Source organism: Calypte anna, chromosome Z (assembly GCF_003957555.1).
Source record: "Calypte anna isolate BGI_N300 chromosome Z, bCalAnn1_v1.p, whole genome shotgun sequence".
In the NCBI taxonomy this organism is placed as follows: Eukaryota; Metazoa; Chordata; class Aves; order Apodiformes; family Trochilidae; genus Calypte; species Calypte anna.
The window spans coordinates 14,079,191-14,101,409 of record NC_044274.1 but is presented as its reverse complement, the minus strand read 5'-3'; the positions used below and the strand labels follow the sequence as shown (position 1 = coordinate 14,101,409).

The 22,219-nt window shown below is 39.9% G+C and overlaps 1 protein-coding gene across 1 annotated transcript in view; it reads right to left on the bottom strand.

Moving 5' to 3' along the window:
* EGFLAM (EGF like, fibronectin type III and laminin G domains) overlaps nt 1-22,219 on the bottom strand; it is a 72,906-nt gene that overhangs the window by 8,623 nt on the left and 42,064 nt on the right. The window contains exons 8-18 of the mRNA XM_030467949.1: nt 21,769-21,884; nt 21,196-21,532; nt 18,630-18,730; nt 17,745-17,845; nt 15,642-15,786; nt 13,040-13,229; nt 10,492-10,617; nt 9,503-9,746; nt 5,043-5,154; nt 2,949-3,065; nt 930-1,110 (exon numbers count right to left, since the gene is read on the bottom strand). Coding sequence (XP_030323809.1) covers nt 930-1,110; nt 2,949-3,065; nt 5,043-5,154; nt 9,503-9,746; nt 10,492-10,617; nt 13,040-13,229; nt 15,642-15,786; nt 17,745-17,845; nt 18,630-18,730; nt 21,196-21,532; nt 21,769-21,884 — 1,770 coding nt within the window. The remainder of the gene's footprint in view (nt 1-929; nt 1,111-2,948; nt 3,066-5,042; nt 5,155-9,502; nt 9,747-10,491; nt 10,618-13,039; nt 13,230-15,641; nt 15,787-17,744; nt 17,846-18,629; nt 18,731-21,195; nt 21,533-21,768; nt 21,885-22,219) is intronic.

Here is a 22,219-nt window from a genome sequence, read left to right as displayed (position 1 = left end):
ATTTGCAGATTTCTTGCATTTTATTTAATAAAATGGTCTTTTTCTAAGACACTGTCTCTTCTTTTTTTGCCTTTTTTTTTTTTTTTTTTTTAAGACAAGGTTAATCTGTTCATCATGATTTAACCAAAACACTAATTTTAACTTTGAAGTGTGCCCTGTGAGAAATGAAAGAGTGAGTGAAGACAATAGGGTCAGTCAGCTCTTTTGAACTGAGTTTGCTGCCACAAAATTTTCCCTCAGGACTTTTTGAGATCAGGCCTGACAGAAGAGAAATATCTCCATCTAGTGGAATAACCCAAAGCACAATTTCCTTTTTTTTTTTTTTTTTTATTTAACCCCTTCATGAAACTCAAATCTAAGGTCTGAACTACTACAGCGGTTGTGAGAAAATAAGAATAATGTTCGTCTGGGTAGGTTTTCCTCCTTGATGGTTTCCATTACCATACAAAAGCAGGGCTTGTGCAGATCATGACATTACCAACAAAGCAGTCCGTGGCTAAAAAAGGACCAGAGCTTTCTGTATATGAGCTAGTTGTGAGCCCTAGGGAGAATAAAATTGCAAGGGTTACCAATGCTCATGGTTCAGGACATAACATAATCAGAGAATGTTGGAGAACATTGGCAGGAATTCCCTCATTGTATAGCACTCCATAATTAGGGAGGGTGTAAGAAACACATGCTCAGGCCGGCTACCATGAGCAACCAGATACCATGCTATCTATGGATCATAGCTCTGTGCTGGGATAACAATTACAATGTTCTTAAATAACAAAAGGAATTCTTCCCTGGGTATGTGGGATGTGCACAGATGCAAAGGGAGCTCTGGTTTCTAGTTCAAGGGATGCATACAACAGTGGTTTTAGGTGCTAAATCTCTCTTACTTTCGCAACTAGCTCCAGATCACTGGATCAAAACTCAGCCATGGTTACCTTTTTGGCAATGTTGCCCATCGAAGCCCAGGGGACAGTCACATTCATAGCTGTCCTTCTTGGGAACACAGGTGCCTCCATTTGCACATGGTGAGCTCACGCAGGGGTGGGCAGCATTTGCCAGGTTGACTCCAAAAGTGAAATCTTGTTTCACATCAATTGTCCGGTCATTCAAGATAATCTATGTGTTTAAAAACAAAACAAAACAAAACACAAACAAAAAACCCACAAAAAAAACCAAACAACAAAAAAAAAAACCCCGAAACAAAACAAATACAAACAACAAAAAAACAGAAAGAGAGGAGGCTTCAAAGGTCATGCTAAAACATATACCTTCCAAATTTTCTGTGTTGCAGTGCTAGTCAGAAGAATTCTCTGAAAGCCTTCAGACAAAGGTAAAGCTCAAAATGTAGCCAAAACCACTATGCCTTGTGATGAATGTTTTCCAGTTGCAGCAGTCCAACTCATTTTGCTCCTTGCCCTGACCAGTTGAAGGTGAATTTATTTTGTATTTTGTGACACAGACTTGGGCAACCTCCATATGAGGTGAAGATGCATAGGATTTACCAATACTGTTTGAACACTAGCAGAGTCGTGCACTAGGACTATAAAATTAGAAGTGCATTGCTGAGGAAAAGTGCTTCTGAGCTCAGGAATCTGCCCAGGAGATGACTTGACAACAGAAATGCTAAGCAGAATAAATGTTTTTTCACATTTTCTTTTACTTTCTATTATGGCATCTTGCCTGAAAGATGCTAGAGTTAAAAATGGATGAAAGATATTACTGATGATTTCACAAAACTGTTTGATATAAGCCCTAGAGAACTGTTAAATGTTGGGATTTTTCCAGTGTGCCAGCAACCTATGTTCTCCAGTATAAACTGACATTTTTTATAATCTCATCTGATATCTTGGCAAAGAGTTTATGTGTGGATACAACTTCTGATCTCAGCTATATAACAAGAAGAAGATCCTTTTCACAAAGAAAGAGATTTTAAAGGCACAAGTGAAACTAGCCACAATTCCACTGGCTCCTTGAATAACTCAGAAGACGGACCTCAGGGGGCCCTACTGGGAGAAGCTGTTGCATCAAGTGCATGTATCCTGTTTGAAACAGCATCAAAGAGATTCAATAACAAAAAACATCCAGTCCTTACATAAAGGTGGGCCAGTGAAGACTTCCCTGACTTCTCAGTTTCTAACTTCCAGCAATGATTTTCCAGTGATTAATAGGACTCTTAAAAAAAGTGTATCCTATCTCCACTCCTGTAAAACTAACCAAGGATTCAGGGCAAATCTTTCAGCTTTATCTAAATTATTTTAAGTATGCCTAACCTAGGGTGAGCAAATGGTGGCTCAATCTGAATTTTCTTTTGATTACTTATTAGGACTTATTAAGAATTTATAGATTTATTCTCCAGAAAAGAATTGCACGCATGCAGAGCTGACTTCACTGGAACATCACCCCTATAGTCTGCCATCAATGAAAAAAATCTTTTCCATTCACATGCCCTATGTAAAATTGTAGGAGGGGAGACAATATTTGGCATCCAAGTACAGTGTGGTATAACAATACACAGCTTTGACTGGGATCTACTGTGATGTGCAGCTTTTTTCTCACTCATTTTTGTTTTGGTTTCATCAGACATTTAGCTGACTCTGTTTGCATACCTTGAAGTATTCAAGCATTCCTTCTGTTAGTTTATTAATAAAAAATGCTGAAAGACACTCTGAGGGCTCTCATTTTGATACAGATTTATGTGTTGTTCCGAACTTGATCCTGTTTGGCTTCTACTCAAGTGAAAACTATAGCAGTGAAAATATCTACTGGCTATTAAAGTTATTCTAACTTTTCATTTTGAAATATGTGTTTAAGCACTTTTTGGAAGGCTCCAGAGGTGAAATGTTGGACTACTTTGTTGAATTATTTGCCAGTGACATAAGAGTTTTCACCTAAAGCGAGTACTGAGTAAAATGGAAATAAATGCCTTCATGGGCCCAGTTACTCTGTGCACATACCTTCTGGATGCTTCCACTGAAGGGCCTGAGGATCCCAGAGTTCTTCTTCACAGCATCATAACTAGGGACTCCACCAATAAATATTTCAGAGCTACACTTAATCTGTGTGAAAGCCCCCTGCAAGGAACACAGAAATAACAGGTCATTAGAGTAGCTGGAACGATGCTTGTATCTTCAGAGTAGCTTACATTAGATGTTATAGCTTATTATAATGCCTTTTAAATTCTGTTAATTGCACTTCTTTGTACAATTCTCTCAGGAAAGCCATTGTAGGACACTCTACTGACAGTGTTTTACCCTAATCAGAACTAACTGAAAAATCTCAAGTATTTCCTATGAGGAGAGGCTCAGAGAACTGCAAATGGTCAGTCTGGAGAAGAGGAGGCTGAGAGGAGACTTTAATGCTCTCTATAACTACCTGAAAGGAGGTTGCAGGGAGGTGGGATGTTGACTTGTTCTCTCAAGTGAACAGTGACAAAGGAAATGGCCTGAAGTTGCACTGGGGGAGGTTTAGACTTGATATTAGGAAGAATTTTGTTACTAAGAGAGTATTCAGGTACTGGAATGGGCTGTACAGGGAGGTGGTAGAGTCACCATTCCTTGAATCATAGAATCATAGAATTGGCTGGGTTGGAAGGGACCTCAGAGATCATCAAGTCCAACCCTTGAACCACCGTTGTGGTTGCTAGACAATGGCACTGAGAGCCACATCCAGTCTCTTTTTAAATATCTCCAGGGACGGAGAATCCACTACTTCACTAAACCCATGTAGACAAGTCACTTCAGGAGATACTCTAGTGGGCACAGTGATATAGACATAAATAAATGTATTTTATTTATTCTGGTGTGGATATTGAAAATTGGACACAGTGATCTTTTTCAACCATGACAATTCTCTGATTCTGTGATTCTATTTCAAAATCAGAATACTGAAGGAAGAATGGCGGGAGACTGACTTATTTTGACTTCTGACTGCACTTCTAGCTATATTTCCAACTACTTGAGGGACAATGGTGTGAATCTAGAACCAGAACAAAGTTCATAAATTTAAAATCAGAGCAAAGTCCATGTAATAGGGATTCACTTAACATTTCCAACATCAGAAAAGCTAGTCCATAGCAAGATACAGGACTAAATGGAAGAAACATTGAGTTTGTATTAGCTACCAGAAGCAGTTGCTCAGGATACTTTATGGGACTGGTCAGGATCCTGGAGTGAAGTGTAAGACCTTTAACAGCTAAGGACAGAATAGCTGCTTAACACCAGCCCTGCAGAAGCTCCTGTGATTTCTTTGTTGGGACCTCACAGCCAGCCTTCTTCTGCAGCTGCACTGAGGCACTTCAAGGAAAAAAATGACCCATCTATTTTGGCCTATCTATCTGTCTATCTATCAGCTGCTCTTGCCCAGTTAGGAAAAAAAAATTAAAAAAAAAATCTGGGGTTTGATTTTCTGGTCCAACTTTCTACTAGGAAAAAAAAAATTCTAAACAGTTCTAGCCTCAGATTCTTGGAATAAAAAATTATGTCTGTGCATGCATATAATCTTATTAAAAACTCGACTCACTATGACCTCTTAGTGAATGATAAATAAAATACAAGTCATCTACTTACCTAGGTATTCCACGTCTGTCCTGAAAAAGAGTAAGCTCTGTCCTGAAAATTTATTTTGGGAGGAAAAGGCAAAGAAAGAATATACTTTTGGGCACCTTTCCAGAACAATATCCAGACAGAGAGAGGTAAAAATGTGTTTTTTTCTGCACATAATTTCCAGTTTCTTCCTTCACCAGATAATGCATTTCACAGTGAATGCATTGTGCAATGGATTCCCATAACCAGTAAATACCAAGAAAAGAACCTCAAGAACATGTATGAACCAAACTCAAAACCATGAGCAGGTAAAGTTGTGATTTCAGCTGCCTTTAAAAGAACACCTGTCCTCAAAGGGAAGACTTTACGTGCAAATTTCTGATTTTGGGCTTGAAAAAGTTGTTCTAAGATTTATACATTTTCGAGCTTGTAAGATTTTTAAGAGAAGCCTGTGTTGCTTACTATGCAATCACTTTTATTGTCTAACTGCCATATTCAGGACCTCACCTCAGCCATCCCTTCCACTGGCTTCTGTTTATCCACCTGTAGGATTCCATTCTTCGCTGTGCGTGACACTCGCAGCTCATGCCATTGACCCAGACTGACAGGTTCTTCACTCCTGTTTTAAGAGGAAGAAAACTTTCAAGTTTTTTTAAGCCTTTACCTTTCTTATATTTTCAAATATTGTTGCTAAGCTAAAAAGTCAAGTCCTCTGGGTTTTTTTTCTAAATAAATATTACAAATAGAATAGTGTGCAAATAGAATAATGTTCTTTCCATATAGGGAAGTAACATAATTTCTCAGTCCCATCAGCAAAGGAAAATAAGACCATGTTTCTATAGCAAAACCCGAGAATTCTACTTTTATTTGTAACTTAAACATTTCTATAAACAGCATGCACCTCACCTACCTCCAAGCTACTTTTGGTTTTGTTCAGTCATTTACAATGCATAAAGACATTTTTTTGTCTCAGATATGCATCCTGATTTCACCATGACATATAGCTGGAGACAAAGCTCCCCTCTTAATGGTCAGTCTAGTCCCCATATTCTTCATCCTCTTTTGAAACAGAACTACTTTGTGCTGGCTTATCAGCTCTCTGTGCATCTCATTACAGTCACATCCATACATACACAGACGTGCAGCCCAGCTGCTCTACATTCAGGAGAAGTAACTAAAATATGATCCTAATGATGTGATGAGATTCTGGCTAGATATCCAATCTCCAGTTCAATCTCCAGTTCAACAATCTCCAGCTGTGCAAAGCATTCACCCGTTTCAAAGGAAGCATTTTTATTTTTAAAAAAACTGTTCATAATAGTATTTATAAATTCAACACTAATGTGAATAGCAGCCTTTATAAAGAGCAAAACCACATTCTCCTTTATAAGTTCTACACAACTTTGTTTCTTGTTTTCAGATATCATTTTACCACACTGGTTAAAACATTTTACCTCTAAATGTTATCTTGTAGCCTTTCATCCAGGAAAAATATAAACTCAAATTTGATTCACTGGTCAAGATGGAAGAATCAGAAGCTGTTATCTGGGATACCTGAAGACTCTAGCTTTCAATGAAAAAATACCAGATTTTGGGGGGTTAAATAATGCCTCTTATTTTAAGGCTATTTATATTTTTAAATTAAGTTAAAATTAAAGAACTGAGAAAAATTGTGATTTGGAATAGTGAATGAATTGTGATTCAAATGATGATTTAAAAAGGTTTATTTTAAAAATGTGAGAATACCAATTTATTTTTTTCTCAAGAAAAAACATCAGCTTTGAAATCTTTTTGTTGTATCTATTTTGCTCACCAATTTTGTGAAAGCCCATTTTAAGCTATTTAGACAAAGCTGGCAATATTACTTTGACACTTGGTCCAGAAAATCCTATTAAAAATATCACTGAGCAATTAATTCACTTGTCCTTTTTCATATGTACTGGCATTTGGGATCTAGCAACCTTGGGTAAATCAATAGGTAACAAAATTTAATCACCTTCAAGAAGTCAATATGTATACACAAAGGAACCAGATATAATGGGCTACCTAATAAGTGGCAATATGTACATTTTATCTCCTCTGCTGACTTGATCATCCCCATATTGACCCTCCTGCTCTGAGAGATTTAATTACAATTTGAGATCATTAAGCGTTACAGAGTTACCACTTCAGAGTTGCATGCTATTTCTGAATTGCAAAGGCTTTCTGAAGCCAGCATGAGTCTGGTAATGCTTTTTGCAAGCATTTGAACGTTTCTGGCTCCTCATGTGATGTGAGGTTAAGGTTTGTTTCTTCCAAAGTAAACCAAAACTTAAAAACTACACCAAATAATGAAGATCTTGATCATCTGAATGCCTGGCAAAGGAGGTCTCAGAGGGTAACAAATTCTCCCCTGAGACATCTTGATAAAGAGCTCAGGTTCTGTATCTGTCTGTCCTCTTGGCATCCCTGCTTCTCCAGGAACCCGCAGAGCATGGTGCTGCTTCCATCCTGGGACACTTAAGGCCAAACCCAAGTTTCATCAACATTATTAGCTTTCCTGCTGCTGATGTACATAAATGAGCTTGCCTCATCCTCAATTAGAAAGACATTATAATTGTATTCTAATGATGACATAATATTTAATAGCCTAGTCCTGTGGAAAAGATAAGTCAGGATGACCAGAGTGATATCACCATTCAGGACAAAGGTAGGTGTGGAGTGGTATGATGAAGACCAAGGCAGACTTTTAAGTGGATATTGTCTAAGCAGATACAAAAAAACAGCAATCTACTTATCTTATTTAATCACTGACAGAGCTGATAAAAGAGTGGGAGCTCCTTTTCCTATCTAGAAAAGGAGCTGAACAGGACATCCTGAGACAATATCATGGGTCTCCCGCATTACCCAGTTATCTCCTCACTCTCCTTTTTTCCTGGTGCTAGCTGCCATCCTACTGCCTCTTCTGCTTTCCAGTAGAAAGAGGAAGTTTCTATCCCCAGGCAAGTGCTTGTGGCTCTTGTCACATCTTACAATCCTACATCTTGGTTAAACCTTAGCCCAAAGTGTTTTGAAGCAACAGAATATACTTAGGAGAAAAAAAAAAAAAAAAAAAAAAGTTTATTTTAATGTCCTAGGTTTGCCAGTAACTGGAATTAGAGGGCTGTAATCCGAAAAATATTGAAGGCTATTTTAAGAAGGGCCATTTTAGGATGGAGCAAAGGTCTCTGACATTAGATATTTCTGCCACTTTTCATAAAGAGAAAAGAAGAGGGTTAAGTATGGAGTGATTCTTCCCCCTGATATATCACCCTGGCTTCTGGCAATGTCTCATTTAGCTATTTCCTGAGTCAGAGGCTGCATCCGTACAACTGTGTTAGATCTTCCTCAATAGAGCTTTCTTCAAATTTGCCTGATTTTTTTTTTCCCATGTATTTATAGATCTGGCATCTGAATGCCTAGACAATTAGTTTCCACAACTTATGTGATGGCTGGGGAAAAAAAAAAAAAAAAAAAAAGAAGACATATTTTTCTTATTTTCTATGTCTGCAGTGCCACTCCTAATTCTTGCATTTTGAAAAAATACAGAATTATTCTTTCTTATTTAGTTTCATGTCTTTCACAATTTAGAAACCTTCCACCAAACTCTTTTCACCGTGGAAGGGTCCTGCTTTATTTGTTTCTCCCCCTCCCCTGGACATCAACACAACTACCCTTTTTCAATTTTTGCTTATTTATTTTGAAATGAAGTGACCAGAATGGCAGCAAGTTTTCAAGACTGGGTGCATTGTGGGGTTTTTAGGAGGATTTCCCCCTATTCCACTCCTAACCACTCTCTGTTTTTCCTGCATTTCTGTACTCTGCTGCTTTCACAGAACTATCCATAGTGACTCCAGGATCCTTCTCTATCTGACAATGCTAACTGTGTTGCCACAGATGTGGTTTATTAGGGTTGTGCATTCTTCTGATTTTTGCTTCCTTGAAATTTCATCTCTGTCATCCAAATGGGTACATTTGCTGGGGTCCTTGTTCAGGTGGAAATCAGTATATTTCTCCTAATCACAGTATAGCTGAAGTTCCTGATGTGCCTATACATGGGAAATATGAGGCTTGCAGGCACTGTTCACATTTTGCATAACATTTATGTAGAGTATTTCTACATATTAGGTCAGCCTGCTGAAACTGGCAGCCTCTTGGACTATATCCAAGGTAGTGAGTAGCTCTACTCAGCTCATTGACTTTTCAGAAAAGCCCAGGGAACAGCTGCTCAGAGACTAGGCACTTGGTTCCACAGAGTGATAGCAGCCTTTCCTGAGGCATTTTGTTGCTTCTACCCTAGACCCTAATTTTAGGATATGATGAATCATTGTCAGAAGATCTGTCTCTGTTTCAGAGCCTGGGGTGACTTGTTTAAACCATGTATTTATCTCTTGATCTGCTTAAGTTATGAAAATTGGAAACTAGCCTCAGACCCCTCAAAAAAAAAAAACAACAAAAAACCCAGCAGTGCTATGAGGAAAAAGGTAACCTGGTGTACCTTCTTCTGACACCTCCAGTCCAATACTTACTGTCTGAAACTGGAGAACATGGATGAAGATGCTCACAGAAGTGCCAGTGTTGTGTAATCCTGTGACTCTAAAGTATGTGCTCAAATAGTTATAGATATCCTATTGGCTATAGTACAATGTCATGGAGGAAAGCAGGAAATTTCTGCAATTCTATACAGAAACAAAACTAACATCAGCAGTAAGATGGCAGCATCTTATGGTAACTCTGATAATAAAGTCTGAAATATAAACTTATGTAGGAAGAAAATCCTATCCCCTCGAATACAGTTCCAGTGTTTTTGCACTTCCTTAGAAAAAGTAGGCTCCAGAGACTGATGATGCACCATAGTTCATTAAAGGCTATTACTCTTTTGAGCCCACTCCACTCCTGGATCAGCACCATGGGACTGCTGGGAAGGAAACACAAGCAGTGCTGTTTACCTGATAACAGCTGTTCCTGAGCCACAGTCAAACCTGAACTCCACATAACCAGACACCATGTTGATGGAGAGGAAATCCTTGCTGTCTGTGTCGTAGCTGTACAAAAGGACACCAGTCTCTAAATCTGGACGAAATGTCATCTCAAACTCCATGAAGGAAAGGTAATTCTGTGGTTCCAAGGGCCACGGTGTGCTAGCAAATGACCTTAAGGACTCGTTGAACTGAGGTATGGCCAAGGTGAGTGCTGGAAATCCAGAATACACAAGCAGGTCACTTGAGGCTTCAATGTAAGGGGCTGGCTCCTACCAACCACTGTCAGTGTCTTTGATAGGTACTTAAAGATAATGTTAAGAAAAACAACCTAAAAATTTTATCTTCCAAGTCAAAAACATACTTTTTATCTTAGCCAACACTGTTTACAACCTTAATCCCTTCCTTTTCCAGGAATTTATTTCTATTGCAAAGCTTTGTGCTCCTTTTATTTAGTGTTTCATCACAGTGTTTTTTGAAGTAGTAAGCACGCACACTAAAAGTGTTGGCATGAGAAGTTCTGCAGCACAGAAGATAGTGCTGTATATACTTGACTATATGTACCTCTGAGATTTCAGCAGGAAGATTATATTGTGTCTTTTACATTTCAGAATATGCAGCTGACATTGGCTTTAGGAGAAAAGCAGGAATTTTTGTAGAGTTAATGTGCAGCTGCGTAGTTGTACACTATTTTACCTTCTGAAAATTAACTCTGAGATACTTAATTACACTTATTTTAAACAAGTAAAAAGGTTTGAGAGTCACTGGCTATGTAGGAGCCGAATATATCCCCAAAGTGAATGCTGGGGAAGGGTTTCACAATGTGATTTTTAAAAGATAAAGTACCCTCCTCTGTCAGTGTGACAGCATAAAAGTTCCTTGGATGTCACTATGTGGAAAACATATTGAACAATAAATAACACATGCAAAGAGGTATAAATAGCCCAACATTCTCTCACCTTCTTCGCAGTGGTGACCTTTAAATCCAAGAGGGCAAAGACAAATGTATGAATCTGCTTTGCTTGCAGTACAGGTACCACTGTTGATGCAGGCAGCCTCATCACAGATGCCACTGCTGCACTCACCTAAACACAGAGTCAGAACACTGATATATCAGACAAGTTTGTCAAAGAAGATTAATTTGGTGGTTCATCATTGCTACTCACAAATAAAATCTGCACTTCTGCCTAGCTTCTATGTCAATTTGTCAAATAATGTGGAATTTAGACAACGTAACTTCAATTTCACAATTTTTTTTTAGTACCAGACTAGGAAGAGACTTTAAAGATGGAAAAAATTAGCCCTTATTGAAAATTTTTGACAGCTGTAGCTTTCAGTCAATTCTCTGAATCACTTCTCTTCTGCTTTTGTTCCTATCTTTATTTTCTCATAAAACACAAATCTCTACAGATTGCTTAGAAGCGCTGTGACTTTTTTAATTACAATCATCTTAAGTGCTTCTTTGTTTACTATAAATTAATGCCACAGTAAGCACAGAAGGTGTTAATCATCAGCAGCTAATCTTATTAACTAAAATGAGGTTGTCAGCCCTCTTCTCTGCACTAAAAATGATCCATATTATCACCATATGGGCTTTTTCAGAAACCTTTCTACTATGCTGGCACATCAACTAAGCAAAAAGGAGACTATTTCTATTTACTGGTGTTAAACTGAAACTGTTGTAGAACAAATAGTTTATTCATTTACTTATTAAAACTGGTATCTCTGAAGATGGATTATGCAATGGTTAAATGTACATCTTATGAAGTTCTTGTTGACTTTGTTGACTTTCTCCTTTATTTTTGTTTCTGATTAAATAATTCCCCCATCAGTGACAGTAAAAAACTAATCTTATATATTAAAAGAAGTCCAGAAAGACACTTGCGCTGTACAAGTCCAAGCATGTCATTTGGAGGGGCAAGGTGTTTATGACAAACTAAGAATTTCACATTTATTTTTGAGGCACAATGAAATAACATCTCTGAAATTACACAAGTGTCATAAGGGACCTCTGACAATAAATACTGGAGGACAGATTTGTTAACTGAGATGGCTGAGAAGAGTCTTGTAAAACTACTGTACTCTACTGTTCTGCAAATCCATGTAGCACAGCACCATTGAGTTACACACCATGCCAGTGGGAAACAAACAAAAGTATGGCTATAAAAAAATACCCCTAAGCCCTAGTAGAGTTCACTTGAAATTTGTTTATCCTAAGCTTAATTTATCTGGCATACTGTTTTCAAGTCTCTGTCGCTAGTGTCAACTCACACACGGCAGAATGCAGCATTAATTTTCATTAATGTTGAGTGTTAATCATACAGTAGTTCGTGGAACTTCATGGGTGGGAATGAAGCTAGCTGCAGCCCAAAATGCAACAGAGATCAGGGCTCAGAGAATTTCAGCATGGCTTTAATCTCTCTAAATGCCACAGATTCACACTATACTGTGAATTTCCAAAGTCTCACTCTTTACAACATCTGTTTCTTGGGCCACTCAGTTCTCTCAGTGTATTGCAAAGAAGTTTGATCATGTTATATAGAGAATGCAGAGTGATTGTTAGGAAGTTTATCATTAATTACTTCCTTCTGGTGATGCCAAATGCACTTCTACAGAAGAGAAGAAAGATAACTTTGTGGGTGAGGCATGCCACAGAGATTTCAGTGATACGGGACCTATTTGCTGCCTTTACCACTTGCTGTATGACTTGGCTCTACTATTAACTCTTAATCTGTTTAGATCAGGAGGTCATTCCAGCAAGAATTCTGTTGTCTTGCCTTTTTTCCAAGGGTCCATTACATGCATGAAACAGAGATGAATACATAAAACAGGAATACTTAATTAAATACCCAATTTCTCCATCCTTCAATCTGCAAAGGGGAGATAATGTTATAATGACACTTCATTAAGCTGCTGAAATAATGTGTTCCATGGTATTTTAAAAACATACTGGACATTAAAACAATGGATGGGTACCAGGAAGGCATGACTGCTTCAGCAGTAATGGGGGTTTTATGGGACATAGACTTTTTTAAAGCCCAAAGCACTGCTGTGAGTCTGAAAGATCCTTGTATTGCTTTGGAGAAATGCAATGGTGCCTTCAGGCAACCACATTTTCTTATGTTTATAGTGCTTTAAATACAAACACTGTGTGCATACTATTGATTTCTGATGATATGATTGTCTAAGTCAGGAGCATGAAGACGAATCCTGAGAGGTGCTGGCAGAAATACTGGTGCAGACATAATTATATTGGCAACTTTTTAGTTTCCTGTTTGCTCAAGAGAACTGCTTTTACTATAGTGCTGCACAATGGCATCCCCAAGGCTTTTTGGTATACTGCAGTGATGTTAAACGTGAAATACCCTCCAACTACACCCAGCAAAAGAATTGTGCAAAGGGGTAGAGCATCCCTCAAACAGTGACCATTGCTCAATTTTTTCTGACAGGCAAAAAAAGCGTCCCCTGGTTTATCACTGATTGAAAACCCCAAAGCATTAGACTTACCAACATCAGCACCACTGAGAGCTTTCCCTAATGGCCAGGGTCTCATGTCAATTATCTTTCCATTGATGCTGAGTGACTGAACACAGCCCTGAAACCCACGATTGGTGCCTGCAGCTCTGACCAGCCAGTACACACTGGGGGCACCGCCAATGTAGAAAGGCGTCCGGAATGTAATTTTACTATATTGGCCCTGAAGGGAAAACAGAGGATGACATGATGTAGAAAAGATATAACATAGGATAACTAACTAAGCCACACTGTGTACAATCTTTTTTTTCCCTACACGGTGAATTATGTCAGGGGATATGCATGCTGCTCATTGATAATTCCTTTCCATTAGTCATTCCATTACTCAGTCTGTCACTTTAAATGTCATTTTTTGCACCTGCATCCTTCATGATAACATGGGCTACTTAATACATAATGAAAAGTTTAAAAATCACTGTGTTCTGGGAGGGGATTGCGGTCTGTGCTGCCATATCTTCCTTTACTTTTGCCAAAATTGTTTGTCTTCTGAACTCTAAGCCCTGTGAGACACAGACCAATGCAATACTGCCTTTTGGACAGAACCAAGCAAGTACTTAGTGTTGAATAATAAATGAAAAAATAAAATTATGAAAAACAACAGTGCAACCCAAGACAAGGCATAAACCAACGAAACTACAACTTCAGTGGAGTTCAGCTCAGTTTGCTAGCACTAACTTTACTCCTTTATTTTTTGTTTGTTTGGGGGCTTTTTGTTGTTATTTTGTTTGGTTGGGTTGGGGTTTTTTTGCTGGTTTGTTTTGGGTTTGGTTTTTTTTGTTTTGTTTTGTTTTTTGGGTTTTTGCATTTTTTTTCTTTTTACCTTAGCCTGCCTGTAGACATACACATACAAGCTTACTATCACTGCTACAGGGTACACAAAGAAACAAAAGATTGATGCTCACCAGTGTGTCAATCTGCTAGCAGCAAAGTGTAGCCTAAAAACTTTTTTGAATTTTCACCTCTGCCCTGCCTCGCTGGTATTTATAACAATAACTTGTATCCCCTTAGCCTATGTTTTGCCAGACTAAATAAACCAAGGCTACTGAGTCTTCAGGTGTTCACTGCAGAAATACATCAAATAGATCTCATTTTCAGCAGGGAAAAATAATTCAGGTGAAGCCTTTGTCTAGAGAGAGTGCAGATGTTTCACAGTGGGTATATTCCAGGGCTGTGGATATACAGCAAACCAGTCTGCTTCTAACTACTTGCCATCTTCCATCACTTTTGATGCTCCACCTGTGCTTATTCTGCCAATCGCCACTTCTCTTGTGTTCACTCTCTAAGATTGTTCAAGTAAAAATAAATCAGGTCAGAAGAGGCTACCATGCTCCTGGCTCTGGGCCATTCTAACTAGGAAGGACTGGGGAGCATTCCCTGGCACAACAGTACTACAGGAGCAGCAAGTTCTGGTGGAGAGCAGCACCTGGAACAATTGGTGTTTTTTTTCTGGTATGGCTGCAGCTACAAAAATATGTGTCCACTGTCAAACTCTTCATGTAAAAGACTCTGTGGCCCATAGTCTTCCTATCAGCCCTTTATTACACCTCTATTTCCTTGACTTCATTTTTCTTGGCTAGATAGCCATGTGTAGTAGCCAGATACAGTCTTACCAAAGTGCTGGACATTAGCATTAGTCCTTACTGGACATGTGTCTCCTGATTCACATTTGTCCTTTGTGTGGCCTCACAGCACTGGTAACAAATAGTGACATGTGACAACCATCGAAATCCTTTAATCTGTCATTTCCAGCTGATGAGAACTCTATGTGCAGCACTTTTTCCCTCCAGTGCCTGCACACGGATGTGTGAAGTGATAGGATGTATGAGTCCACTTTTTCAGTGCTAGGGATGACATGCTAATCATGGCTACCAAAGGGAAGAAGAAAAAAATCTGAAATAATTTGCAATCTCTTTTTCTTTTTCTTTTTTTTTTTTTTTTTTTTGTGCCTGGATTTCACTTCTGTTTTCTGGCCTGGCATCAGATTAGTAAGTCAAAATATCTTCCTTATTATATTTAATCCTGGGGGCCTCGTATGAAAATGCTGACATAAATCAGGGCAGAATGTCCATCTATTTCCATTATTGTGCTTAAATCTATGTTCATGGTATACATGTAATTACAGTTCTGTATAAAAACCTTGTGTGGCTGTACACACATTATACATAACGATATACATATACATGCACACATGCATCTAATTTTTCTGTCTGAGGAAGCAGAGCAGCTCTCTGAGCCCTGAAAAAGAAAGCAACCAGAGACACATACTCTAAAAGCTGGTGAACATTTAAGTGTCCTATATGTGAGATTAGCAAAGTGTAGCAGAAGGATGGCAGAGCAAGCACGGAGGACAAGAAGAAAACTGATGGGATTCAGCACCAGGATATTCACCTCCATGATTTCTAAACTATGTATGTGGGAGAGTAATCTGTACTCTGATACTAGTTCACTAAATTCTGCGACACTGATAAATAAAAATGTACCTTTTAAATCTGGTCAGACTTCTGCTGGCCAGAAGAGAATATCTGCATATTCTTGAGAGAGCCCAAAGTTGAGCTGCAGGTACAGGATGACATACCTGGGATTTTCCTGTCACTGGAGCATCACTGTCCATCCTGAGCCAGCCGTTTACCCCATCTCTGAACAATGTGACACTGTGCCAGTTCCCCAGCTTGATTTTGTTTTCACTCGTTATGACTGCAGTTCCAGTGCCACAGTTGAACCTGGGAGTGTGAGACAAAGAGGGCAAGGGGACCATCTTATATTAACCAAATAACTCAAAGTTGGTTTTAGACTCCAGATATTCCCTTCACTCCTGGGAACCTCTCTGTTTCATATTTCATGCCAGCAGACCACAGGAAAAATTAAACAGTGGGTTTATATATGATCTGATCTAAGTTTCAAACTTCATCTGTCTCTCCTGCATGGAGAAGATTTTGCATCCTCTGGCTGTATCAACTGCTTTGAGAAACTTGCCAACAGCTGAAACTGCTGCGGGATGGAGGGTGTTACATTCTGAGCTCCTGCTAATCACAGTAATTTCTCTTTGGAGTTTTCCAACTCCCTGGTGACAAGCAGTGCTAACACCAAGGATGGCCTCCACTGCACATGGCTTGATGGTGTCAGATGGGATTTGACTTTCTCAAAGGGGGAATAGGGTCTTTGCCAGGAGCTTGTAGTTCTCTTTAATCTTGTAGTTCTCTTTAGTCTAGATTTGAAGGGAGAGGAGGATCATATCAGGCTTCCCTATGACAATCTGTGGGATGGCATGCCCAAGTTAGGACACTAACTACAGTGCTACAGCCTGTTGGTTAAGATGTGCTGGAAACACTGAAGCACACATGAAGTTCTGCCAAAATAAGCCAGTGGCTTCTGAAGTATTAGGAGACAGCAGGGAAGGGATGGAGAAATTTCCTGAAGGAAACGTAGCCACTACAGTCAGCAAGTCAGCTTCACCAGGGTCCCAGCTTTAACACCTCTACACAAACACAGTGTGGGGAATAAACAAGAGGGCTTAGAAACATATGTGTGTGTGGAGCGCCATGATCTTATAACCATCACAGAGACATGGTGGGATAACTCCTATGACTGGAGCATGGGAATGGAAGGTTACAAGCTCTTTAGGTAGGGCAGGCAAGGGAGACAAAAAGTGGGTGTCTCCTTCTACATCAACGACCTTCTGGAGTGCATGGAGTTCTGCCTGCACATGGTTGAGGAGCTAAACAAGAGTTTATGGGTCAGGATAAAAGTGAGAGCAGGGAGAGAGGAAATTCAAATGAGGGTCTGCTACAGTCCATGTGACCAGGAAGGCTGAGCAGATGAGACCCTCTACTAACAGGTACATGAGTAACCTCATGTTCACAAGCCCTCGTTCTCATAGGGGACTTCAACCACCCTGGTATAGAATCACAGAATCATTTTGGCTGACCTTTAAAATCAAGTCCAACCATTAACCTAGCACATTGACAAGTCTACCACTAAACAGTGTCCCTAAGTACCACATGTACATGTCTTTTAAATACTTTCAGGGATGGTGATTTGACCATTTACCTGAGCAGCTTATTTCAATGCCTGACAACCCTTTCTGTGAAGAAATTTTTGCCACTATCAAGTCTGGACTTCCCCTGGTGCAACTTGAGCAACCCTGTTTGCTCCTCTCCTATCATTCATGACCTGGGAGAAGACACCAACACCCATCTCACTACAATCTCTTTTCAGGCAGTTGTAGAGAACAATAAGGTCTCCCTCTGGGCTAGAGGCTACCTCTGTTCCCAGAAGAGCCAACAAGGAGAGGTGTTATGCTGGATCTTGCTCTAACTAACAAGGAGGGGGTGGGGGGAATCTGAAGTTGAAAAGCAGCCTGGGCTGCAGAGACCATGAGATGATGGAGCCTAAGATCCCCAGGGCAATGTAAAGGGTGTTGAGCAAGTTCACTATCCTGGACTTCAGAAAAGCAGACCTCTTCAAGGACCTGATTGGTAGAATACCATGGGATAAAGCCCTGGAGGGAAGAGGAACCCAAGAAAGCTCATCAGTTTTCAAGGATCACCTCCTCTAAACCCAGAAATAATGTGTCACAACAAAGAGGATGTCAGGCAAAAATGCCAGGAGGCCTGCATGAGTGAATACAGAACACGAACGGCCCTTTCTCTTTACATCAGATTTAGGGTGGAGGTTTTACCTGAACTGGATGCTACGACGAATGATTGATAGTGACATAAAATCACCACGGCCATGTTCATTTTCTCCACAATATAGCAGCAAACCATCTTCTGATTCAGCCTGCAACAACAGCATCAACGTAAAAAATAGAAGCCTGAGCCTCAGAGTGACAGGAAAATTCAGCAATGGAGGAGTTTTCTCCACAAAAAAAAAAAAAAAAAAAACTGCCCTAGTGACAGCCTCCTACCCAGGCTGGAGAATCTGCCAAGAGCTCAGCCACCCTCCCTGCAGGCAGCCCTACCAGCTCTGCCGAAACACACAGACAGCATTAACACAGGTCACTGGGGGGTATACACTTCTGAACTATTGTTTAAGTACTTCTGTATCATGCATGTATTAGTAGCTAGCATCCCAAACTTCAGATTTGGAATATTATTCCCACTTCAGACCTGCAGAGCTCCATATCCAGAGCTCTGGATATGGAACAATATTTTGCACAATAAAAGAACACTGAAGTTTATTCTACACAAAAATACTGCATACCACTTCCAAACTGTAATTCACAAAAACTCGAGGTGTTATTTAGCCTTTAGCTCATTCACATGGCTAAAGTCTTGCCAATGTACATTGCTGCTTGTCTGTAAGGACAGTATTAGTAGTCGCAGGAATTCTTTCATGCACTGCCTACAAATAATGGATAAAAACACTTTATCTCAGTGTTTCAACTTCATTTGTATCCATTGAAGGTGAAGCCAGATATTTAGAGATTAAGATTATGCATAGGCTCATCACAATTATATTGTAAACTATACTGAAATTAAGTTATTGCTCCATTGTTCGAATGATCAGAAAAAGGGAATAAAAATTAAATGTCTTACATGCACTTGAAATGGCTTAAACTTACCCTGAATTCAAGGGTAATTTGAAATGTCTGGTAGGAGTTTTTCAGTGGTTCAAAGGTGATGTATGAGTGGCCATAGAACTGAGGATACTGGATAATAATATCTGAAAAGCAAAGACAGAAGCATGTTATTTAGCAGTTTTCTCCCTTGTAAAAATCAATAGAAAAATTTTGCGCTAGATAATACGTGATAATATGAGGCAGAGCTGCTCCAACAATAACTAGACAGCAGCAGTCAACAATCAGTTAACCTATTGCCTTGTCCTCCCACCACCTTCTACAACTAATTCTTTTATTCCTGAGGACTTGGTGCACTTGGAAAGAAGCAGGATACCGAGGGCCAAATACTGCTCAACAGTTTAATTGCTGGCTTCAGTGGAACTTTCTCCAGATTTTGATACTTGTCAAAGCAGACTGAACCCACCTACTTTACATTAATCTCCTTTTAAGAATACATTTAACACAGACAATAAAGCAATGTTCTGTGTTGTAGGATTATAAAAACATATGTGGAAAACGCGGCAAGACTACACACAGCGTTAGTCACTGCTGCTCCACAGCTGCTGTGTCCAGCATCCACAAAATCCTTGCAAGGTTCATAAGAGCCCAGAAGCTTTCAACACTTCCCTCAGGTCATCTCAGGGCAGAAGGTAAATTAAGTGATGGGGACAAGAGAGTCCCTGCAGGCACCCTCCATCCCTGGATGCAAAAGTGGTCAGCTGGTGTTATCAATCCTCACTCTTTGTTGTCTGTCTTATGTTACAGGACCATCCTGGCTTCAGCACAGGAAAAGAAAATCAGAGACATGTTTTACTGCTACCTTTGTGATTCATTTCCTAGGAAGCACTGAGGACAGACACAGTTCAGGCCAGAATTATTGTTTTTCCAGTTGATCTAAGCCTAATGAGGAAGGAGGAACAAGGAGTGTTATTCCTCCTTGCTATTTGGATACAGAGCGGGTTTTTCTTGCATATTTGGACCTTAATGGAGCTCTCTCAGATTTTTTGTTTGCAAGGCCTACATTTTGGGCTGAGGTGAAGAGAAAGTGTTATAAACCTTAGTGCAACAACAGCAGACAACAAATAACTCATGACCTAATCACAAGCAGAAATGACTCAACAATGCAGCTGCTGATTGTAAATAAAGGTCTGGTCTCATTCAGATTAACACAGTATTTATTAATATTAATTTCTGTGGAGAAGCTAAGTACAAGAGAATATTGCTACATAATGCTATCACTTATCAAAGAATAACACACTCACTTTAAAAGATGGTGGGTTTGGACAGAAGTTATCAAACCCACTCTTCAAGTTATATCAAGTTTTATCAAGTTATGTCAATTCAAATAAATCCTCAAGCCTTCATGCTTGGTTAAAGCCAAAATTCACATCTGCAGCTGTTTCATGTGACTGAGTCACAACAGATTGTTTTTAAAATGAACTCTTTTTACTCCAGGACTGTGCAGGAGAAGATCAAACACCCTCAGTGTCTGCATCCCTGATGCATGACATTGTGCACCACAGATGTCTAACATGATCCCACAGAAGAAGTGTTTGTGTCTGATGCACTGCCACACACCAGGGCCTTGGCAGACCAGATCAGCATGCAGAGGGATGGATGAGCTCTTTCTTAACTGGTGGGACAGCACCACTACAAGCCATGGGACATTTGCTTTGCACAATGTCTGGTACTCATCTGACCCTTTTATCTCCAAACCAGAAGAAAACTAACACCAGGGGAAAAAACAAAAAACAAACAAACAAAAACAAAAGGAAAAAAACCAAACCAAACAAACAAAAAACCCAAACACACACACACACAGTGACCTTCTTATGGCCTGGCATGTGAGCTGGACCAGATCTCCAGGTGGTCAGCTCAACATCAGACCCAGCAAGAGGAAAAAGTTAGGTTTGCAGAGGGAGCAGACAGGAAGGTGACAAGGGAAGGGAAAATTCACATCTACACATCATCACATTGACCGAGGCTTCAGACCATACTTCTAACTGAGGATGAGATTTTGTTCCTTCCTTGCCCCAGGCTGCCTGACATGAATGCTGGGATAACCACTCCAGCATGCTGGCTGGGGCAAGCCTCTTATGTAGATGGTTTTACAAAGGGGGGGTTGTCTCACATCCCTGCTGCGTGCTCAGCATCCTCTGATGGACCATACTGGAAAGTAGGCAAAAGGCAAGGGTCCAAGAGGGGGTTGAATGTCACTGCTGGAATTTGTGGATGTCATGGCTGGACCCTGGCAGGCCTGAGCGCCTACCAACACAAATGGCTTCATCACCCTCCCACTCCAAGGTGTGGTAAGGAAGACAGCCTCCCTGTGCATCTTCACGTGGGTTCTATATTCACCTTTATTAAAAAGTAACTTATTCAAACCTAGTTGAAGAAAAGGAAGAAAAGAGACTGATGTCTGGACTGGGACATGGAAGCTGCTGCTGTCCATAGGGATCCATTAAGCCTAGCTGGCTATTCCCAAAGAGCGCTTTGCTTGGCTCATTGTGAAGCTGCTCCTTGCCTCAGACAAAAAAAAGCCAGCAGCAGTGGGCAGGCAGAAACCTACCTTCTGCACATGTCTCTCCTCCTTTTCCCAAGTTGCAGTGGCAACGTGAGCCTCCCCGGTCATAGTCATTGACACAAAAGCTGTCTGCAGAGCAGACAGCCTCATCACAGGAGAGATCAAAGAGGCGTGTGGCAGGAGACAGGCTGCCCCTCCTTGATGCCCGATATGCAGTAGCCCCCACTGTGGTTGAAGGCTGTGTGGTGGTAGGTGTGGAAGTAGTAGGTTCTGAAGTAGTTATAAGGACCCGTGACAGGAGCCTGGAACTGGACCCTGGTGTGACCTTGGTTTCAACCAGAAATTTTCTGTTGCCTCCTTTGATAGCAGGAAGTGGTCTGAGCTGAAAGGAAATAAAGAAACACAAATTCAGTAAAACTTAAAATGCTACATGGAAGTGAAAAGAGCATCTTCCAAGATACAGAGATCAGGTAACAAATTCATTCTCGCTGAAAAAAAAAGAAACAACTATATCAGTATTATACCTTAGCACATACTATCAAATATTAAACTTCCTAATAAGATCAAACACAAGACTATAAAGAAAACAGAAATGCCAAAGTAGAAATTGAAATTTACCTCTTCTATGTAAATGTCATAGTCTGAGTCATCAATATCAAATCCATCATCATCACCAGTCACGGTGTCTGTAATGTAACGATGCCCATAGCTTCCACTTCCTAACTCCTCGGACCCTAAAACAACACAACTAGCATGTTCAGTTCATATTTTTTTTTCTGTTTACACACAGCAACTCAAATCTCATCAGCCCCTGATTCACACATGCAACTTAAAGCCAAGTGAGGGCTTTATTTGGTACTCTGATCCCCAACCAAAGCAGGCAAAATTCCATTCTTCCACTGCAAACTGACTTTTGCCCATCATTCTTCCAGGAGAACAGCTCTGATTTTTTTTCAGTGTGGATAGCATTTTAAGAACTGTATTGGTTTTAGATAAAGTTTTTTGCTTTTATAAATACACAGTCGTATATCTGTCTTACCAGTGATTAAATAAATGGAACAGCAAAAGA